Source organism: Lactuca virosa, chromosome 7 (assembly GCF_052849685.1).
Source record: "Lactuca virosa cultivar CGN04683 chromosome 7, Lactuca_virosa_CGN04683_v6, whole genome shotgun sequence".
Lineage (NCBI taxonomy): Eukaryota > Viridiplantae > Streptophyta > Magnoliopsida > Asterales > Asteraceae > Lactuca > Lactuca virosa.
Window position 1 is genome coordinate 213,922,792 of NC_136432.1, and position 20,255 is coordinate 213,943,046.

The 20,255-nt window shown below is 32.5% G+C and overlaps 2 protein-coding genes across 2 annotated transcripts; one reads left to right on the top strand and one right to left on the bottom strand.

The window, feature by feature from the left end:
• Nucleotides 1-551: 551 nt before the first annotated feature.
• Nucleotides 552-1,501, bottom strand: LOC145125222 (uncharacterized). Its single transcript, XM_079060715.1, has 2 exons — nt 1,007-1,501; nt 552-919 (listed from the first exon to the last, which is right to left on the bottom strand). Exons 1-2 carry the CDS (start codon nt 1,389-1,391, stop codon nt 804-806), a joined length of 501 nt encoding a protein of 166 aa, XP_078916841.1. The 5' UTR covers nt 1,392-1,501; the 3' UTR covers nt 552-803.
• A 14,927-nt stretch (nt 1,502-16,428) lies between these two features.
• LOC145123907 (ABSCISIC ACID-INSENSITIVE 5-like protein 7) lies at nt 16,429-19,364 on the top strand. The gene is made up of 5 exons (XM_079059094.1): nt 16,429-16,578; nt 17,437-18,536; nt 18,605-18,676; nt 18,765-18,794; nt 19,040-19,364. The coding sequence occupies exons 2-5, from the start codon at nt 17,499-17,501 to the stop codon at nt 19,112-19,114; spliced, it is 1,215 nt and encodes a 404-aa protein (XP_078915220.1). The 5' UTR covers nt 16,429-16,578; nt 17,437-17,498; the 3' UTR covers nt 19,115-19,364.
• Nucleotides 19,365-20,255: the final 891 nt, after the last annotated feature.

The window sequence follows — 20,255 nt, forward strand, 5'->3', positions numbered from 1 at the left end:
TGAAATAAAGGCTAAAATAATTTATAGATGGTATAAGGTTAATTTTTTTTTTTTTTTTTTTTTTTGTTAAAAGTATATAAAAAAGAAAAGACTAATGAAATATTTACCCAAAGATATTTTTAATGGAAAAAGTTAGTTCACAAATCACAAGCAATATGTGTGATGCATTTTTGCAACTAAAAAGGTAGAAAGAAAATGATGATTTGTTTGGGTTTATTTATTGAAAGCAAAAAAGCGTGGTCCCTTTTCTTGGATATGTCAGAAAGAAAGATTCAATTGTTGAAGACAGATATAAAACAAATTTTGGGAACTATTTTCACGTGAAAGTGAAATTTGGCTTTGCGATTCTTGTGTCAAGCAAAACTCATTCTCACCTTTTTCTGATTTGTTAAACATGTGTGTCTTCTTGGATGGGTGTTTACCACGTAACAGAAAGCACATTTTTTGTATAAAAAATTACAATTAACAATTAACAAATAAATCATTGATTTTTCATTTCATTCGAAAGATCGGATGCTATTTCCATTGATTCATGAATTATGAAGAAGACATGAAGAAGAACAAGAAGAAGTAATCATTATTTCAGTTAGACAACTTCAATGTTAAGATTTTGTACATAATTTATTCAATTATTGAAAGTTTTTGGGTGGAATGTTCTATCGGATTAGATAGAATCTGATGTCCATTCCTTCTTTTCATCAATGGAGTTTTTTTGAACTGATAAACTTATGTACATTCGATTCTTCTTATGACAAAGGCACAAAAGTTATACCGAATTGTACCTTATATAAATCTCCTAACTCTTAATTATGTTTGTCACTGGTTGTGATTTGTGATTGTGAAGAAGCTTCATGAACAGAACACGAAACCACTTGCGCCCACTGTTTCAATTTCGTCTTCATCTTTTCCGGATCATCGCCTGTATAACAATTCAAATCAGAACTGGATTTAATCGAGATTTACGAAAACAAAAAAAAAAGTAATCGGAATACGAAATTTTGTTTACTTGGATCGATAAGTGTGGAGATGGGGGTTGATGAGGTTGAAGATGAATCAGAACTTAACGACGAAGACCTTGACAGGAGTCTGCGATTGTACTGCCGGTTAACGGCGGCGTACAATTCTAGAGCGGGAAAAGCTTGCGAGAGTTTCGGATCCAAATCGCTAGAGAAATCAAAACCGAAACCTAAATCAAAGCACGCTTTAAGCTCCTTCAAATCATCATCAGTGACGTCAACTTCAGGAGAAGCGTCGATGCTCTTGCTGCGGCGGTGGCGGAAACGACGTAGCTGTTTGATCTTAAGCTTCTGCCATTCTATGTCGCGGTGGATGTCCGGAGACCATGAGAGTTGTTTGGACAGAAGCTTAGGGTGTTGTTTTGAGCTTGTCATCCTGCACAGCTCCGCCGACGACGGCGGAGGAACGTTCTGCTAATTTTTTTGAAATGGTTTTACGATTGAGAATGAGGGAGACAGTGAGAGGGTTCTCCCGGCGGTGAGAGGGAGAGTGAGTATTTAAAAGTGTGCTGTTTGTGGGCCCATTGTCTAAAACTAACATAATTGGGCTACAAAGTGGACCCAGATGAATTGGGCCTCGACTATAATACAGATTATAGTTGTGTTCGTGTGGTGTTTTTATTGGCCCATTTTAGTAAATTGGGTAATTATATTTTCTATGAAAAGAAATAACTGAATATATTAATTATACAGATGATTTAAATTTCAAATTTAGTCTAATTTTTTTTTTTAATATTTTCCTTTGATTTTTCAATTTTTTTAATGAATATACCATATAAAAATAAAGAGAATTTAAGATATTTCCTTCTTAAATATTAAAATATCATATTTGTCAAACTTAATTTTCTAGTATCATATTTATCTTTTATAAACCTTCAAAATATCATATCTGCCCAAATCCGTTTTTACAATGTTTTTAATAGTTTATAATCATTTTTAGGTTGAACGGTATCGTACAGGGGACACCGGCGGTGTCCGACGTGGCGCCCTTTCACCACCGGTGAACACTGCTTCGTGAAGGGGATTTCACCGTCGGTGGTCCTTTACCGATGGCAAATGTGTGATTTTTGTGGCGATTTTAAGAATGGAACGTTGTCAAACGGTCGGCAACGGCTAGTTTTGGCATATTTCATTTTTTTTCTTTTTAATCTACTATATATACAAATCACATTTTAAAAAATCACCACTATACACTCTCAACAACAATTTTTACTTTGAAAATGTCTTCTTCCAACAATCCAAACTCTTCCAAACAAAATGCTCCAAACCAAAATGTTAACAACGAATACTCACTTTTCGACTACGATCCGTCATCAACACCACCTTACCGGCCACAAATGGATGGTGTTCCTAGCTCTTATTCACAATTTCAAATGCCCCAACAATTCCATTTCCAATCTCAATCTCAAACCCAATTTCCATCCCAACCTCCCTTCACACCTTCAACCGAACACGAAGAATAGCAACAACAACCTCAACAACAAAAGAAAGGGAAGGCTGATCCGAGAAGATGGACACAAAAAGAAGAAGTTGAGTTAGCAAGGGCATAGGTCGACATATCTGAAGATGGTGGCACGGGAAAGGGTCAAAATTGTGATCACTTTTGGTTACGTATCACAGAGCGCTTTTGTAGGGGAATGAGTCGAAGTCCAGATTATCGGACCTCCGACCAATGTAACTCCAAATGGAATCTTATGAACAAAGTCTTCACACAATGGAATGGAATTTACACAAACTTTGAGAAGCAATGGGCTAGCGGAGAAAGTGAAGTGAGTTTGTTGAAAAAAACACACACTACATTCCAAGATGATATGCAAAAGTCTTTTAAGTTTATTCATGTTCGGGAAGTTGTCAATAGAAACATTAGGTGGAGGGAACTTGCAACACATGAAGACATTGCAAATCTGCCGAAAAGAAGTCGGACATCTTCATATTCGAGCTCGCAACAAGTCTCATCGGATGGTCGCGTAGGTGTTAATCTTAATGATGATAATGACGACATTGAAGAAATATGCCCGCCTCCTCGTCCAATGGGAAGGGACAAAACAAAAGCTCGAGCAAAAGGAAAAGGGAAAGCGACTTCTTCAAATTCTTCAGTCGGAACCGAGCAGCCAGCTAGATTGGAAGAAATGATGACACAAATGACACAATTAAATTCAACTTTGGAGAGGCATATGGATGAAACCGTCCGAATCACCGAGTATACGTTGTTAATGCAAGACGTGAGGCACCTCGACCCATGAGATCAAGAAGCGGCAAGAATTATGAAAGCATCGATTCGGAAAAATATAATCTGAAACACAACTGAAAATTCGATGCTTTGTTTTTTTCTAGGTTTTAAAATTTTAAAATCATGTTTTATTTTTAATTTTTAGGTTTTCAATGTAATTTTAATTTTCATGTTTTTTTTTTAGTTTTTAGGATTTTTAAATTGTAATTTTTAAGTTTATGTTATTTTAAATTTTAATATGGTTTTAAAAAAAAAGAATAATCTTTTTCTAAAATGAAATTAAAAAAAAAACATCATAGGCACGACACCATACGTTGTAGTAAAAATGTGAAAATTGTAAAAATCTACATGACCCCTATGTGACGCCCTTTTACCATTGGTAAAAAAAGCATGACACTTTTTAGCCTTATATCTTAAAATTATAATAATAGTTAAAAAAAATATAACCATAGTATGTCTACATCTATAATGATGAACGTCTACTTTTAAATTGTTGGAATGTCTTTTTCTTGACAAACAAATGTTTCATCTTCAGTTCTCTCCATTGAATGTTTGCCTTGATGGCTTACTTTTTGTTGTTGTTGAATATTATCATGTTGTGTAATGTGAATAGAAGATATTTTAGATATTATTATTGATATTTTGATGTTTAAAAAAGACATTTATGATATTTTGATATTTAAAAAAGACATACGATATTTTAAATTTTTATTAAGGGTAAATATGATATTTAAAAATTAAGTTTGACAAATATAATATTTATGTTTATTTTAGACTGAGATTGAAATAATTATAAGATTTAGTCTGAACTTATAATTTTAAATAAAACATAAGGACCAAATTTGTAATTTACTTTGAGTTATATCGAGTTTATCAAAATACAGTGACTAAAAGGTTAGTTTTTAAATAAATGTTGTCTAGTTTCTCTCGTTATACATTCTCGTGACGTTCTTTTTACCTATTGAAATAAAGCTGTAATATTAACTAAACATCTAGTGTATATATATATATATATATATATATATATATATATATATATATATATATATATATATATATATATATATATATAACTAATATAAAGTTGATTAAGTTATTTAGAAAACAAAATATGCAATATCGTAATATAAAAACGTAAAGACTTAAACATAGTTTTCATAATCAATTGCTTAAATTATTTTTCAACATGTCCCATATGTTTTTCCTTACTTGATCCATACCATCCCATCTTATGATTCGTGTAATAGCTAAATCATGTATATCCTACTATGTTGTTGGCATAAAACACACTATCAAAGCGAGCTAAATTCATATTCTAATTAAAACTTTCATGCTAAAGTTGTTGCTAGTCAAATAGTTGGCATTTTCTACAAGTATATGGAACCAATTGTGCCATGCCTTAGGACTATATTCCCATCTTTAGGGTGAGTACAATGAACAAACAGTTTACCTTTTCAACAATATCTCTAGAAATTCCAAATAAAATTTAAGGTTTGGTGATACGATTCGGTACCCTAGATAATAACTCTAGAAATTCCAAATAAAATTTAGGCTAAACCAGTTGAATATCATATCCAATAGACACACAAGAAAACCGACAAATAATAATAATATTGAGAATTATATGTCGATTAGTTAGAAATAATAAATCCAATTATTATTAACAGGTTTCGTCCAGAAACCAGATTGATCATTCACGATCAGATATGATTATAAGAAAGGGGTAGCGGCAGACTGTTCCGTTATCGAACGAAATTAAAAGACGTAACAGTAAAGTAAAACCAACATCGTAAGTGCAGATCTTTGACTAGTAAACGACTGCACGAAAGAAGTTGTCCTTAAACGTTTTTACGTCGCTCTAAGGTTGTAAGCTTCAGCGTAAACACCAAAGATTTGATGCATATTATTCTTCATTCTAACAACTATGGGAGAAGGAATAAACACAAAGTTATTACTCATAAACGGAAGAAACATGATTTTGCAGAAGCAAAAATCACAGAAAGAGGGAGAGAGGATAGCAGAGAAGATCGAATGATCAGGGGTATGGAATATGGCGCCTAGTGAGCGATATTTATAGTTGCATAAACCCTAGAAGGTAGCAAAAAAACCTTCCATATGGTCGGGCTTAAGAGTTAAATGGTCATCAGCCCGTTCCCAAGTTCAACTTAACAGAGAAAAGAAAGAAAATGGGTGGAAGTGAGAAGAAAAATAAAAGAAATTGGTGTTCACGAGTTTCATTAAAGGAAGGAGGTGGAAGGAAGTGGAAGAAAATGCAAGGATCGTTTTCCCTCCTAACTTTCCTTCCGATTGGGAAGGATTTGGAGAGAAATAAGAAAATGTTTAACGATCATTTTCTTATCTTATTATCTTTTAGGATATTTTATTAATCATAATTTACTATCTTTTAGGATGTTTTACTAATCCTAACGTATTTTATCTACCACTCTAAGGCGTCCCTATTGGTAGTCGGATCTCTAAGGTGGTTGTAATGTATTACCATCAGCCCCCATAATTGACGTTGTTTGACTAGTGATTACCCCGGCACGACGCTTGATCGGACGGTGAATACGGATTAATAAGAAAGTTATCTTGCCGGGATTGTAGCTAGCAATTGCAGTTGGGTGTCAATTCTCGTATAGATCTATACATATCTTTCTAGCTCTTGCAAGATCAACGATTACAGGTTCGGGGTAGCCAAATTTAATCAGGCTAAGAATGAATATTAACAGCTCAAGGAGTTAGATATTTTATCTTTTATCTTATATCTTTTATATTTCTTAGTGAGTTCTATAACTATCATAATATAAACTCTTTTAATTTTATATTTGATAATTATATCTTTTAGATCTCATAATTATCTACTATATATATATATATATATATATATATATATATATATATATATATATATATATTGTTTTCCATACATATATACCCTAATTATGGTTAATTTGATAACTGGATATTTGGGCAGAGTAATGATTGGGTACGGTGCATATCCTTATATTTGACAAACATTACTTCTAGTTACTATGTTATCCTACGGATTTGGCCATTATAACATCTAGGTAATATATCTTCCTAGACTATAGGGCATCATAACTCTTAGACATAATATCATAGCTTACAATTAGGTATAGTATCTATAACTACATTATCCTAAGGTTTCAAGCTTTATAAATCGATTGATATTTATAGATATACATATATTTTGATAAAGCAGTTTGATAAACATGTATTCTCCCCGTAAAACATTTAAAATAGTGAAATTGGGGTCGTGAACTCACCCTAGTCGCGTGAGACCGTTGGTGTAGGTTTCAATCGGGCTCGAGACTCCGGGGACCGCTCCAAGGGGCAACAACTGCAAGAGATGCAGAGAGAGTGTGAGAATGGTGTGCAGAAGTGATCTACACAGCCTTCTATTTATAGTCACGGATTTGGCGTGCGCGCGACGCAAATATCTGTGCGCATCGAGTGTGATCATCGTGGCTCCATCCAGAGAAGGTCATGTGTCACTTCCCCAATTGGCCACGTCACACGCAATCTACTCGAATCTGGTGTTAGGTGCTCGACGGGCATAGGCGCTCACCTCATGCGCACGAAAAGATTTTGTAAAAATAATAACTTCTTCGTGAGAGCTCCGATCTAAGCCCTCTTTATATCTATGTGATGATCTCTGTGGATACTACAACTCTCCTTTAGGTTGCTATAGCTGGTTTTGACTCTAATTTTGTGTTCAACGAGGGTAAAAATAAATGATTTTACAAAAATCATATCTCTCATACGGATCCTGTTTTTTATACTCTTTGTCCTAAAGTTTTTATCTTAAGGAGTATTATGAATCTCCTTTTTGCCATTTTAATCAAAACACAACCAATCTTTAAGTATTGTTTTGACATAAATAATTTTAATTACACGATTGATTTTTATTTTTATAAAATTCATAACTCTTTCCTTTGGATTCGAATTTTTACGAATCTTATATCTGTGGGATCACGTTAATGAGTACTTTCCAAGTATGTTAGCCAGCTTAAAAAAACGATACAACTTTTTGGACGCTTATTTTTTAGCCTAATAGTCATTTCAACAAATGAATGTAACGACACATTTGATTTTTATTATCTCAAAATCAAATATTACAATATTAAGCTATTACATCTATTTTTCGTACTCTTTCCTAATGGTGATCAGTGACGGACATCTCGCGGTTGTCACAAATGGCGGCGGCATCATCGTTGGCAGAAGGAGGCAGATCAGAGAGGGTGGGAGGGAGGAGAAGGGGCAGTGGTGTTAACGGTGCATGCAATGGTGGCCTGCAACGACGATGGTGTGTGCGACGTTGCAGGGGATGACGACGGTGGTCCTCGTCCGACGAGATGTAGGGAGAGATGCCTTGGAGCTTATTTCATGGCTACAAGAAAATAGAGGGTGACGTGGGTAGGGATCGGAAAAGATAAGGCGTTCCGGTATTGGGCCTCACCCTACACGTGAGGTCCTACGTGGCAAAGAAAACCATGCGTGAACACCGCCCCAAAGATGGGTGGGTGTCTTGTGGCATAGTAGCGGCTACAGACGAAGACGAGCAATGTGATTGGTTCGTGGCTTTTTTGGACCGTTTTTTGTTTTTTAATAGTTGGAAGAAATAAAAAAATCAAATTTAAAACTTAACCTATATATATATATATATATACACACACACACACACTAACACATATTTTTCAACAAAAGAAACACACTTTCATACAATATGAATAATATTATGGGTTCAATTTCTTCTTCTTCATCCGATGATAATGACTTTGATGATGAGTTGGTTTTGCACACCTTGTTGTCCGCGGCACACGATACGATGCATCAAAGAGGCGAAAGTTCAAATGTCGAGAAGAAGCATAGAATTTCGATCGATCGGGATCGTATCGCGACACACAAACTTATGGTACGTGATTACTTTTCCCCTGATAGTTTATACGACCTATCAAAATTTGAAGATTGTTTTCGTATTAGTATAAACTTATTTATACACATAGCTAGAGATTTGGCAAAGAATTATGAGTTTTTTCAATTGAGATGAGATGCTAGAGGTAAACGTGGTTTTAGTACAATACAAAAATGCACAACACCTATTAGACAATTGTATTATTGCAGGTGGATAGCCCAAATGCTCGTTCCACATCATTCCTCAAACAAAAGTGACAAAGAAAAGTGACACATAATCAATTTAGGGACAAAATTGACACGAGCATTTGGGCATACAGCATACCTCAAACAAAAGTGACACATAATCAAATATCTGACACGAGCATGAGATAAGACAAAATTGACAAAGATGTTGACAACTTGTCTTATTTTACATAACATGATAATAGAAGAAGAGGGTAAGACAATTGTATGTATAGTCCGGAAGACATACTTTATCCACCTGCAATAATACAATTCGGCAGCCCGATATACTTCACAAGACTATTGGAAATACAAAGCAGTGAAACACATCACAATCTACGCCATGATTTGACTCAGCACATATGGCAAAGGCAATCCCAACAACACAATGGCGACGAGGAGGAGAATGAGGACGCTGATGATGAAAACGAGAGCGGCAACGACAAGGACGACAACAATGACGGATAGTATATTATATGTTTTTTATGTTTTTTAATAATTTAGGTTTTAATTTTTAATGTTTTTAAGTAATTTAGGATTTAAAATTGTGTGTTTTAGTTAATATAATGTCTTTTTAATTAATATTTATGTTTTTTTTGTTTAAAAAATATTTTTTAATTTAAACTAATGTCAAAATAAATAAATAAATGGAAATGAGTGATAACCATTTCCAATGGCTAGTGGTTTGGTGGTAGACATGTAGTGAAGCTGACGTGACGCATAGATGACACCACTTTTCTATTGTGTTGGTGGTGACCATTCCCCTTAGCCTAAGATAAGGCGTGCTCTTTTTGTTTTCGGAATTTATTTTGTAGTTGAGTTGGTCAGACATATTTATCCAATCAATAGTAATAAATAAAAATTATTTTGTCACATGTCATTATCTCATTTAATTGACACATGTCATTTTTATTTTTTTTCGAATTATTTAATATCCATTTGTCATTTTTGTAGATTTTCTTTTTTTATTCAAATTTCACCTCATATTAATTAATGTATATTAATGTGCATAGTAACCTTTCATTTGTCGATTCTTATTTTTATTAATATGTTAATTAATGTATATTAGTGTAGATAATAAACTTCAATATATAAATTCATATTAATTAATTTTACTAGATTAATTAAAACAAAATTACATAAATGGTCCGTGTTGTTTACCAAATGTTGCAAACTTAGTCTTTACGTATTTGTTTTATACAACATGGACCTTGTGGCTTCCAAAAATTGTGTCGATGGTTTTTTTCTCACACCGTTATTTACTTTTGGTCTTTTTAGGTAGGATAGACTAAGTTTGTGACCATATGTAAACCATAGAGACCATTTATGCAATTTTGTTTATATTTTATGTTTATGAGTTTATGACTTTTCCACCCATTTACTATTTAAAATGTTATTTTGACCCCCTTAACTTTGAACTTTGTAAAATATTACTTTCACCATTTTCTAAACATTTATGTTTATCATCCGTGGTATATATAATTTGATTTTTTTTAATAATTTTCATTCGATAACCAAAAAACCTATTTTTACACGCTTATTTTTATATATATGTGTCGGTACAAGTTCAAGGTGATCAACGCTTCGACGCGAATTTAGAATATTCGTTTGTTATTTGTTTTCTTTTTTTTTTTTAGAAAAAAAAAACTTACTTGTTTTTTTCTTTTATACACGTGTTCGTTGAAATTTGAGTTTGTCTAATTTTCGACGTAATTGTTTTTACGTTTTCGTACTTAATTTTATATATGTTTCCCATTTAGGAGTCGGATTATATATATAATAACTTTCGTTTGTTAACTTAAACAAATGTATTATATTTGAGTTTGTCTACGTTTCGACGTAATTTTTTTTATGTGTCTATGATTAATTTTATGTACATTTCCTACGTATGAGTCGGGTCACATATAATAATTTCCGTTTATTAACTTAAAAAAAACTATTTTTTACGTGCTTATTTTTATGTACGCGTCAGTATAAATTCAAGGTGGTCAACGTTTCAAAGTAAATTTAAAACTTTCGTTTATTAATTTATATCAACACGTGCTTATATACATGTTGATATAAATTCGAGTTCGTCTAGGTTTCGACGTAATTTCTTTTATGTTTTCATGCTTATCTGTATGTACTTTCTTATTTCTTTATATTTCGACTTATTGACGAATATATTGATAAAAGTTACATCGAAACGTAAAAAAATAAGCACATACAAAAAATAATGAGGTTACAGGTTATAACATTGGGTAAGCATGTTATAGAAGCAAAGATGATTTCTGAAAGTAATATAAGAAAACCATACGTTTATTCCAAGATTGTCTTTAACGTTTTCGGATGAAATGATTCCTTTCGCATTTTAGAGAAAACAATTTTTATTGGTTGTATGTTTTGCGATAATAATAAACAATAGTCAATGACAGTCGTTATCGAATGTGATGTTGTTTTTTGAGACAACCAATGTTCACTTGTGGGCAGTTGCATGTTGTATTGTCCAGAGTTAAAATCAAAGATAGATTAAAAATATTAATTTTAGACAATAACAGTAAACTTAGCAATATAACATCTAATGTTGTATTCAATAAAGTTCTTGGAAATTTGTGATTCATAACAATTATTTACAACATGTAAATAGTTTACTATTACTATTATTATTATTATAGATTTAATTACACACTTATTAATGTTTGTATTGTATTTTTTCGAAAGTTTACTTTAAAAAATGCTTAATTGTTACACATTTGTATTTATCACAGTTATTTAAAACATGTCAATAGTTTTTTTTATTAATATAGATTGAATTACTTACTTGTTCATCAATTCGTTTGTATTTATTTTAAAATTTTATTTAAAAAAAATACTTAATATTTACATCTTATATTCAATTTTTTTTAATCAGCCCGTGTCATACCTAGTTAAGAGGATAAATTAAGTCCTAAACAAACGCTTTGAATCTGTGCTTCTTTTTAAGAGCTTTTAAGAGCCAAACAAACATGGCCTTACTCTTGGGTTTACATATTTGACATGTCTTTATTTGTTTGTTGAACCTCTACATCTTATATATGTCATTTTTTTTATGTTGATGAGATCATTGTTACTGACACTCTATTATCTAGTCATCACTTGTTTTGAGATCGTTTATGTTGGGTTCTTCATACCCCTACTGATCAATATTGGGTGGTAGTCAAACATATTCTAATATCTTTATGGTACGACTTCTCATGGTTTTGTTATTATGTGTGCCTCTTCTCGTGTAATTCATGCCTGCTCAGATGCTGGTCTAGCTTCTTGTGATGATGACTGCCAATCAACTAATGCAATAAGGCTATTGTATGTGTCTTTTTTGGGCCTAGTGTGATTAGTTGGAGTAGTAAGAAGGAACATACAATTGTCTCCTCTAGTACTAAGAAGAAGTATTGTGCCTTAATCAGGGCCGTCTCAACCGGTTTGGGGGCTCTAAGCGAACCAAAAATTTGGGGCCCCTTGTCAAATATGGAAAACTGAAAACTCAAATCCGTTCCAACAATCCAACTTGATTCACCAATTGTATATACTGTGGTCTTTGTAATCAATGAACAATGGAATAATAAATTAGATAAATGAAAAAATAAGAACCGAAAAGTATTAACCCATGGAATAAAAAATCAGATTAAGAAAGATTCATTCTCGTTTGAATCTGCTAAAGAACAAGATATGTTGTATAGTCAGACAACTCAGAAACGATTTTGATTGAACATGGTCACTACCAATCTACCTACAATCGGGATTTTTAAAACAAACATGATTTTGATCGAAAAAAATAAATTCTGATTCCATTCCAATTCCAGAAACCAAAGCCAATAACCCTAATCAGCTTTAAGTATCAACCATAATTAGATAATCAAATGACAATATGACAGATAATGGAAAAATAAAAAGTGAAAAGTGAACAAAATTGCAAATATATTACCGTTTCAGTGATACTGTGAGTCTGTGACAACCTTCAATTGAGAATGAAGAAGCCGAGAATGGAGAAGGAAGAAGAAGAATAAAATGTAATGTATTTCAGCGGTTCCGACTTCAGAGTGATCAAGAGTGTTCAAGCCAAGAATGGAGAAGGAAGAAGAAGAGCAGTAATCGTCGCTTGTACAATAAGAAGAACATAACCTCTTTTGAGGCGTTAGGCGTGCAGGGAATTGGATTTTTTTTGGGAACGGCCAAATGAAATATGGACGTGATAATCGGAAATTGAGTTTAAGTGGGGGCCCTAAGCCCTATCTTTGTTTATCTCTACATAAGGCCGACCCTGGCCTTAATAACAATGTTATTGAGTACTTGCCCATCAACCTTATGGTGTGAAAATGTTGATGCTGGCCACTTAGCGACCAATCCAACATTTCATTAACACACTAAACATATTAAAATTGATATTTATCTTATACAATATATAACGCTTTCTTAATATTTCAATGTTTGTTATGTTATGATGTTTTTACAAAGATGGTATATATTCCATAGTTCAAAACTCTACCCAACAAGCTTCACATCGCTCTCACCGTTTGGCTAGAAAGGGATGATAAATAAGTTAGTTAAAGGAGTTAATTATTAGCACTCCTTGGTGTCATCAAAATAGTTAGATGGTTAGTGTTGGATTCCTTTTATCCTTTTATACATGAATATATAGTGTTACAAGTAGTGTAGGATTGTTTGTATTTACTTATAAATACTCATGTACTAGCAACATTACACATATACAAAATATGAAATATACATAGTGCATCCAACATTGTTCATATTTCTCTCTTTTAGCTTCTTTGCATATATCTATAGGGTTTTGTATAAAACACTAAAGAAACAAAACCATGTGGGTTTTCTATGAATGGGATATTTCGAGACATAAGATCCATTAAATAAAGAGAAAAATAGAAGTAATATTGGCGTCACATGGAATACAGGAATAGTACAACTTGTATAGAGATTGGGATACGGTGGCACATGAAAATGATCACATCCTTAGACACATGTCTTTGTATCTACGCCAACATCAATAACCTGAAGCATGTATAGAGTTTATTATTTTATCATTTTTTTTAACTTTTTTTTTTATTTATAAAAATCCTAAAGTTGGTTGAAAGTAGTTTATTCTTATTAGCCAAGACAGCACAATAGATGGATTGGACATGTTCGATAAGGAGTAAAGTTACTATAATGAATTAAAATATGGCAATATACATTAAAAATATATTTTAGTTTTTGTATGATTTATATTATTTCGGTCAACAAAAATCACTTAATTTTGAAAGAATTTAAAATCTAACCACTGTGATTCTTATTTTTTATTTAACATATGTTAAAATGACATATTCTCATTAACTACATGACATCATATTTGCAATCTACTTTTGTATTTGATCAAAAAATAATTATAAATAGTATATAAATCGATGCTACAGAAATTTGCAAAGAAATTCAAATAAACTGTTGACTTAAAAAATTTGTGGAACATGTTTTTAATTTTGAAGAAGTTCATTCAACTTTTAATTTAACTTCATTTAGATGAAAATTGAACTGTTAACATATTTTTGCCAAATTTAATATAGTTGAACTTGGCTAACTTCTTTTATTTATTATTTTTTTGGTTTCATTTTATTTATTTATTATTTTTTTGAAAGAACAAAATTTTTATATAAAAACTAACAAGACGTTTAGAATACACTTCACAAATAAATATAAGTTACGAGTGAGTTTTATTTAACTATTTGAGACTTTATTGAACTTTGTAGCCTCCATGTATTGTGTCATACAATTTGTGGTGTTATACTAAAAATTGTCTAACAAATATATCGATCACAAAATAAACTCTTGGCTTAGTTGAATTAATATATATAATATATAATATACTTGTTTTTTACATAATCAAAATTATATTATAATTTATAATATGGTAATAAAATAGTACATCTACAAATGATCTTGAACGCACATGAATTAAATTGATGGTTGAGATTTGAGGAATCAAATTGGGAGGATTAAAAGATGATGGATTTCCATATCTTCATGTTCCCCACTCACCAACTCCTCTCTGCATAAAAAGCTTTAAAAATTGCATTATTCTTTGTCTTAAAGAGAAAATGGGCGACTAGGATTCATCCACAATGCATACTCTCATTGGTTAAAAGACCACATCGGGCAATCAGAAAGACACTATAATTGGTCCACGTTTTACTCTTCTTATTTAAATATTCCTTTTTTTTATTGTTATCAACTTATCACTTATATTTACATAATACGTCCCTAAGCTTTCCACTTGTTTGAAAGTACGGAGACTAATTATTTGTCATCTAACTTGTTCCAACTAACTCAAAGATAGAGAAATACCGACTCCCCATCAACAAGACGAGAACCCTCTTCATTGTTTATCTTCATCAGATTTAATAGCCCACGATTGTCGAATTTCGTCCATAATCTAGATAACTATGTATTTGGTATTTTTCTTATAAATATATTTAAGAACGTAGAGTTCTAGTTTTTAGTTTGGGTTACCATAAATCAAATATGACGTGATTAACAAAAATGTTCCTTTATTTTATTGTTTTTTTTTGTTATAAAATAACCTTTGTTCTTTTTTATAACCTCAACAAAATGTTTAATACTAACAACCCAATAAACACACCACACCACACACATAGCAAAAGTGTATATATATAGTGTGAAAAAATGACTTTTAACACCATGCTAGGATCATAAGAGTTGCCTAGGTCGTAAAGAGCTCCTTCATAGACTAGTGACACTGTAATTGGCTTCATACAACCAAAGTTGGACCGGAATCCAAACCTATTGTTTGTGTAACTTCCAAAACGTAACCTTTGGAATCAAAGGAGTAATGTTTTATAATCTTCTATATGAATGATATCACTAAGTTGGATGGTACAGTTTATTTGCATTTCATATAAGACGACATCGACCTAATCTGAAGACATTAAAGATCTACCAAAAAATAAGAGAGTTTGCAGCATCAATATTGTTATCGAGTTGAGTCGATACAAAGTTAAGATCTAGCTCGTATCGATTAGAAAACACAAAGCTCAAAATTCAATTCGTTCTCAATCGATAATATTCAAACTTGTGTTCAAGCTTACTGAAGTAATTGGTACTTTCAAAACTCAACTCAATTATGTATTAAATTTCAATTGGATATATGATTAAGCTCTCAAGATCAGTTAGACTAGATTTTGCTATGTAAATATTAATAGTATAGAGAGTAAAAATGTAACTTTGACTAAGTTCAATTTGTTAGGATTAATGCATAACAATTTATTGATCAAATAGCAACGAAAAAAATTGGTATTTTAAATTTTGTATTCCCCAAAGTCATGGATCTAATTAGAATATTAAGACCAACATTTATTCAGTCATAAGGTGTTAAAAAATGAAGACTTAGATCCACACCTAGCATAAACATGAGTTGGTAAACTTCCGGTCGACCAACATCACATTACCTTATTTCTTCCTTACATTGAAGTCGAAGATGACAGAGAGTGGGACATATGGATTGCGGCTAGGGATCCTCTTGGGAGCTTCTAGGGTTTTAACATTTTATTCTTATTTATTTTATAGTTTGTAAACAATAAAATTTATTACTATAAATATTTATTATTTACTGTTCTCTTTGTGATTTTAAGTCTGTAACCTCATAAATTCACATACAAACAACACAATTATTTTTTTGTTAATTTCATATTAATTCCGACATGATTAATCTCTCAAGCTTCAGAAGCCGAGTATTTTAATTATTATGCTTGTATCGATAATATATTCAAGTAGCTTGACTTGACTCAACCTAAATTGAGTCCATTTAAAGTATTTTTCGAGTCGGATCTTAGTTTCTCGGTAGTTAGCTCGATTCTATTACACTTGTGTGTAGCAAAAACAACATATGATCTATAATGAATTTCGAAGAATGAAGGGGCATTTATGAAAAAGTAGAAAGATAACGGGGTGTATATATACTTTTTAGAAACACTTGCATAAATCTCAACAACCTACGCTTTATGAAGACAAAGATGAATGAATTGAGTGCCGAAGTTTTTACCATTTAAAAGGAGCAGAAGACACTTGTCATCTCTTCCGAGCAAACAAGAAACGAAAGGACACGCTGCTCTTCTCCTCCACCCTCTCCCTCTCATCTCTCACTCTAAAAGGGTAAAACCGTCTTCAAATTTCACACTCAGCTGAAGATATTTCTCTCTAGTTTTCTCTTCTTTTTTTATTTCTTTTCAACTTTTATCTATGATAAAGATTTGATCTTCGGAATTCTTTAAAACTTATTTTACTTACCATTTGATGTGATTGGTCCAAAGTTTTTGGATCCAGATCTTTGGGTTTCTTGGTTTATTGTATCTAGTTGATGATGAAATTGTTGCTTTGTTGTTAAGTATAGTTCTAATCATATTTATGGATAGTGTTCTAGCTTTATTCCTCTTATGTGAGCACAAAGAAAGATAAAAAAAAAGTCAAAAAATTATGCATAAAGATTGTGATTTTGATTATATATGTTCTTATGCTAATCTTTCTTGATAATTTGATGCATAGATTTGTAGCTATTGCATCTGGGTATTTTGGGGATTTTGACCTTTGAAGCAACATAGAGATTAGTTCATTTCATATCTTGAATATTCCAACTGGATTTAGAATTTTTAGCTTAATTGGCTCTGATTTTGTTAGTTTAACCCTAAAGATATTTATTTTAATACTATTTTATGTCCAATTTTATGAATGAAAATGATAATATTGATAACTCAATCTTCACTTCAAAGTCAAACTTGGACTTTTTAACATGTTCATCATTACCCTTTTTTCTTCCTTATTTTATGAATTAAACCATTAATAATTTAATATTGTTTTGCTTTGCTTACGAATATCCTATTGAATTAGAATTGCAAAAATCTTGTTACTAAAGCTTAGATTCTTGTTATTACTTTGTTAAGAAAGTTTGGTACTTTTTAATTTTTGACTAACTTTCTCTTCTTTTTTGGACGAATTTTGCATCTGGGTATGAAGAAATCAAAGCCATAGCGATTCATCTGCATTCCATTTGATTTGGAGATTCAAGATTCAAGAACATGAGTTCATTTATCAACTTCAGAAACTTCGTTGACACATCGCAACCAGAGATGAATGGAATCAGACAAATGGCACCAAATTCGCCATTAACCCGACAATCTTCAATTTATTCCTTAACTTTCGATGAGCTACAGAACACAATAGGTGGAGGTGGGAAGGATTTTGGATCGATGAACATGGATGAACTTTTGAAGAACATTTGGACTGCGGAAGAGACTCAATCAGTGGCGTCGACTTCTAATTTTGGAATCCCGAATAACGGTAACGGGAATATACAAAGACAAGGATCATTGACGTTACCAAGAACACTTAGCCAGAAAACCGTCGATGAAGTCTGGCGAGAGTTGATGAAGAGTAACGGTGGAGGAAAAGGCGGCGATTTAATCGGAGAAATTAATTTACAGGCGGAGCAACGGGAACCCACTTTAGGGGAGATGACATTAGAGGATTTCTTACTGAAAGCAGGCGTCGTAACTGAAAATAACCAAATTCAATCGAATGAAGGATCTATGAGACCTCAGAACGCTCAAAACAGCTCGTATTTTGGTGATGTTTCACAGAATGTCGAAAACAATAGCTTCATTTTCGGGTTTCAAAACCATGAATTTCAACAGCAAATCACAGAGAATAAAATTGGACTCAACCTGCAACCAAAACCAAATCCAAATAAAAAACCACAGCCTCAGCCTCAGTCGCAGCCGCAGCCTCTTTTCCTGAAGCAAGCGGCGTTGGACTTCACGGCGCCATTGAATGGTAAATCTGAAAACCCGATGAAGATTAATGTGGTTCAAGCTAATGGGGTCGAGAATGGAGTGATGAACATGAAGAAACTTGGGGGTCCTGGTGCAGGATCTCCACGTAATTTGATCCCAAAAACTAACATGGATTCAACTCCATCGCCTCCCTTTTATGCTTTTGATGAAGGTGGTTTTCGTGGGCGGAGAAGCAGCGGGACTTTAGAGAAAGTGGTGGAGAGACGGCGGAGGAGAATGATCAAAAATCGAGAATCTGCTGCAAGATCTAGGGCTCGAAAGCAGGTCAGTTTCCATTATCCTACTGTTCATACCATATGATTAGAGAACCAAAATTAACGATCTTGTTACAGGCGTATACTTTGGAATTGGAAGCAGAAGTTGCAAAACTTAAAGAATTAAACCACGAATTAATGAAAAAGCAGGTATTTAATGTAAATCTATCTTTGATCATCGTTATCACATTGATAAACTCGCTTAATTGTGTTTATTGATGATCGATTTTCACTGCAGGAAGAGATCACGGAGATGCAGAGGAATCAGGTACGAAGAGATTACTTCATCTTCCACTTTTCTCAGTTGACTTTTGGAGTCAAAACTTTGTGTTTTTCATATCCAAATTCCAGATGTATAAATTCATTTTTTCGCTCAAAAAGTTTTCCCTACTAAATTTTTTCATATAGATCACTGTAACTGTGATTTAATTCTTTTTAACAAAAACCCTTTTCATATAATTCAATGTCAATATTTCATCCTTTGACTCTGAAAAGTCGAATCTTGTTATACAGGTAATGGAGAAGATGAAGCTGCCATGGGGGAGTAAGAGGCTATGCTTACGAAGAACATTAACAGGGCCTTGGTAGACTTGATAAACAATGATCTGATTAGATGTAAAAGGTGAATTGGAAAAGATATAAAAGATTTGGGTATGATTTTATTATAGATGTGGGATTGTGATCTTGTTAACTGTGTCTGGGTGTGTATTTATATATTAGACCAGATTAGCAAGCAAGCAAGCACCTGATAATTTGTGCGACTTATTTTTGAGAGGCGAATCTTGTATGTTAAGTTTTATAGATCAAATGCAAACTCTAGCATGAATCTTTGTTTCCATTCTTGATTGGTTTACAAATCTAATTCGGTCCGGTTTTTGGTTCCTTTATATCCATAAATTTGGTTCTTGATTTTTCAGTTATGGTTCGGTTTGATTCTGAACACTAACAATTAGGGGTGAGCAAAATGTTCTTGGAACCCAACTGGAATCGAAACCGATTGGAGCCAAATATGTAATTTGGTTCCTCCATATTTGATTTAGGAACGGAACTCACATTTTTTTTTTTTTTTTTTTTTTTTTTTACTATTTGGCTTGAAACCACAAACAATCGATACAATGATACGACTTTTTTTGTCTCTGGTTGGATTTGGTGTGACATTTTCGAATTTGGGACAAGAGATTTGGGTTCAAGACGTTTTGGTGTGACATGTTCAGATTTGGGCTAAGAGATTTAGGTTCAAGGCTTGACAATGAGTGTTTTCTTAGTTTCTTCTCAAATTTAAAGATATATGTAATGCATTGAACTCTTGAGTTTAATGAATCGCTATGTCATTTAGTTTTTCATACAACTTTCTTTTTTCTATAAAGCATAAAAGTCTACAAACAATTAATGAAACATATATTTTTTCAATTATTCCATTAAATTGTGAATATTGGATGCTCTAACTTAGCCAAGTCTAGGACTTTTTGACTTTTTTTTAACAACCAAGAATCTATAAATAAAACTAGCAATAAGCTAACAAATAACACAATTACATAAGGGTATTAAGAATCATATTTTGCAGCCATCCGTTCCAACCTATTTGCATTTTTTGTTCCTACTATCAAACCAATCAAAATATAACATAACAATCTTATCAAACAAAATACTTTTGGGGAAATGACTTGACTAATAAATGATGTTGTTCTTGTAACTTCAAATCACCCACATACCAATACACACTAAAGTA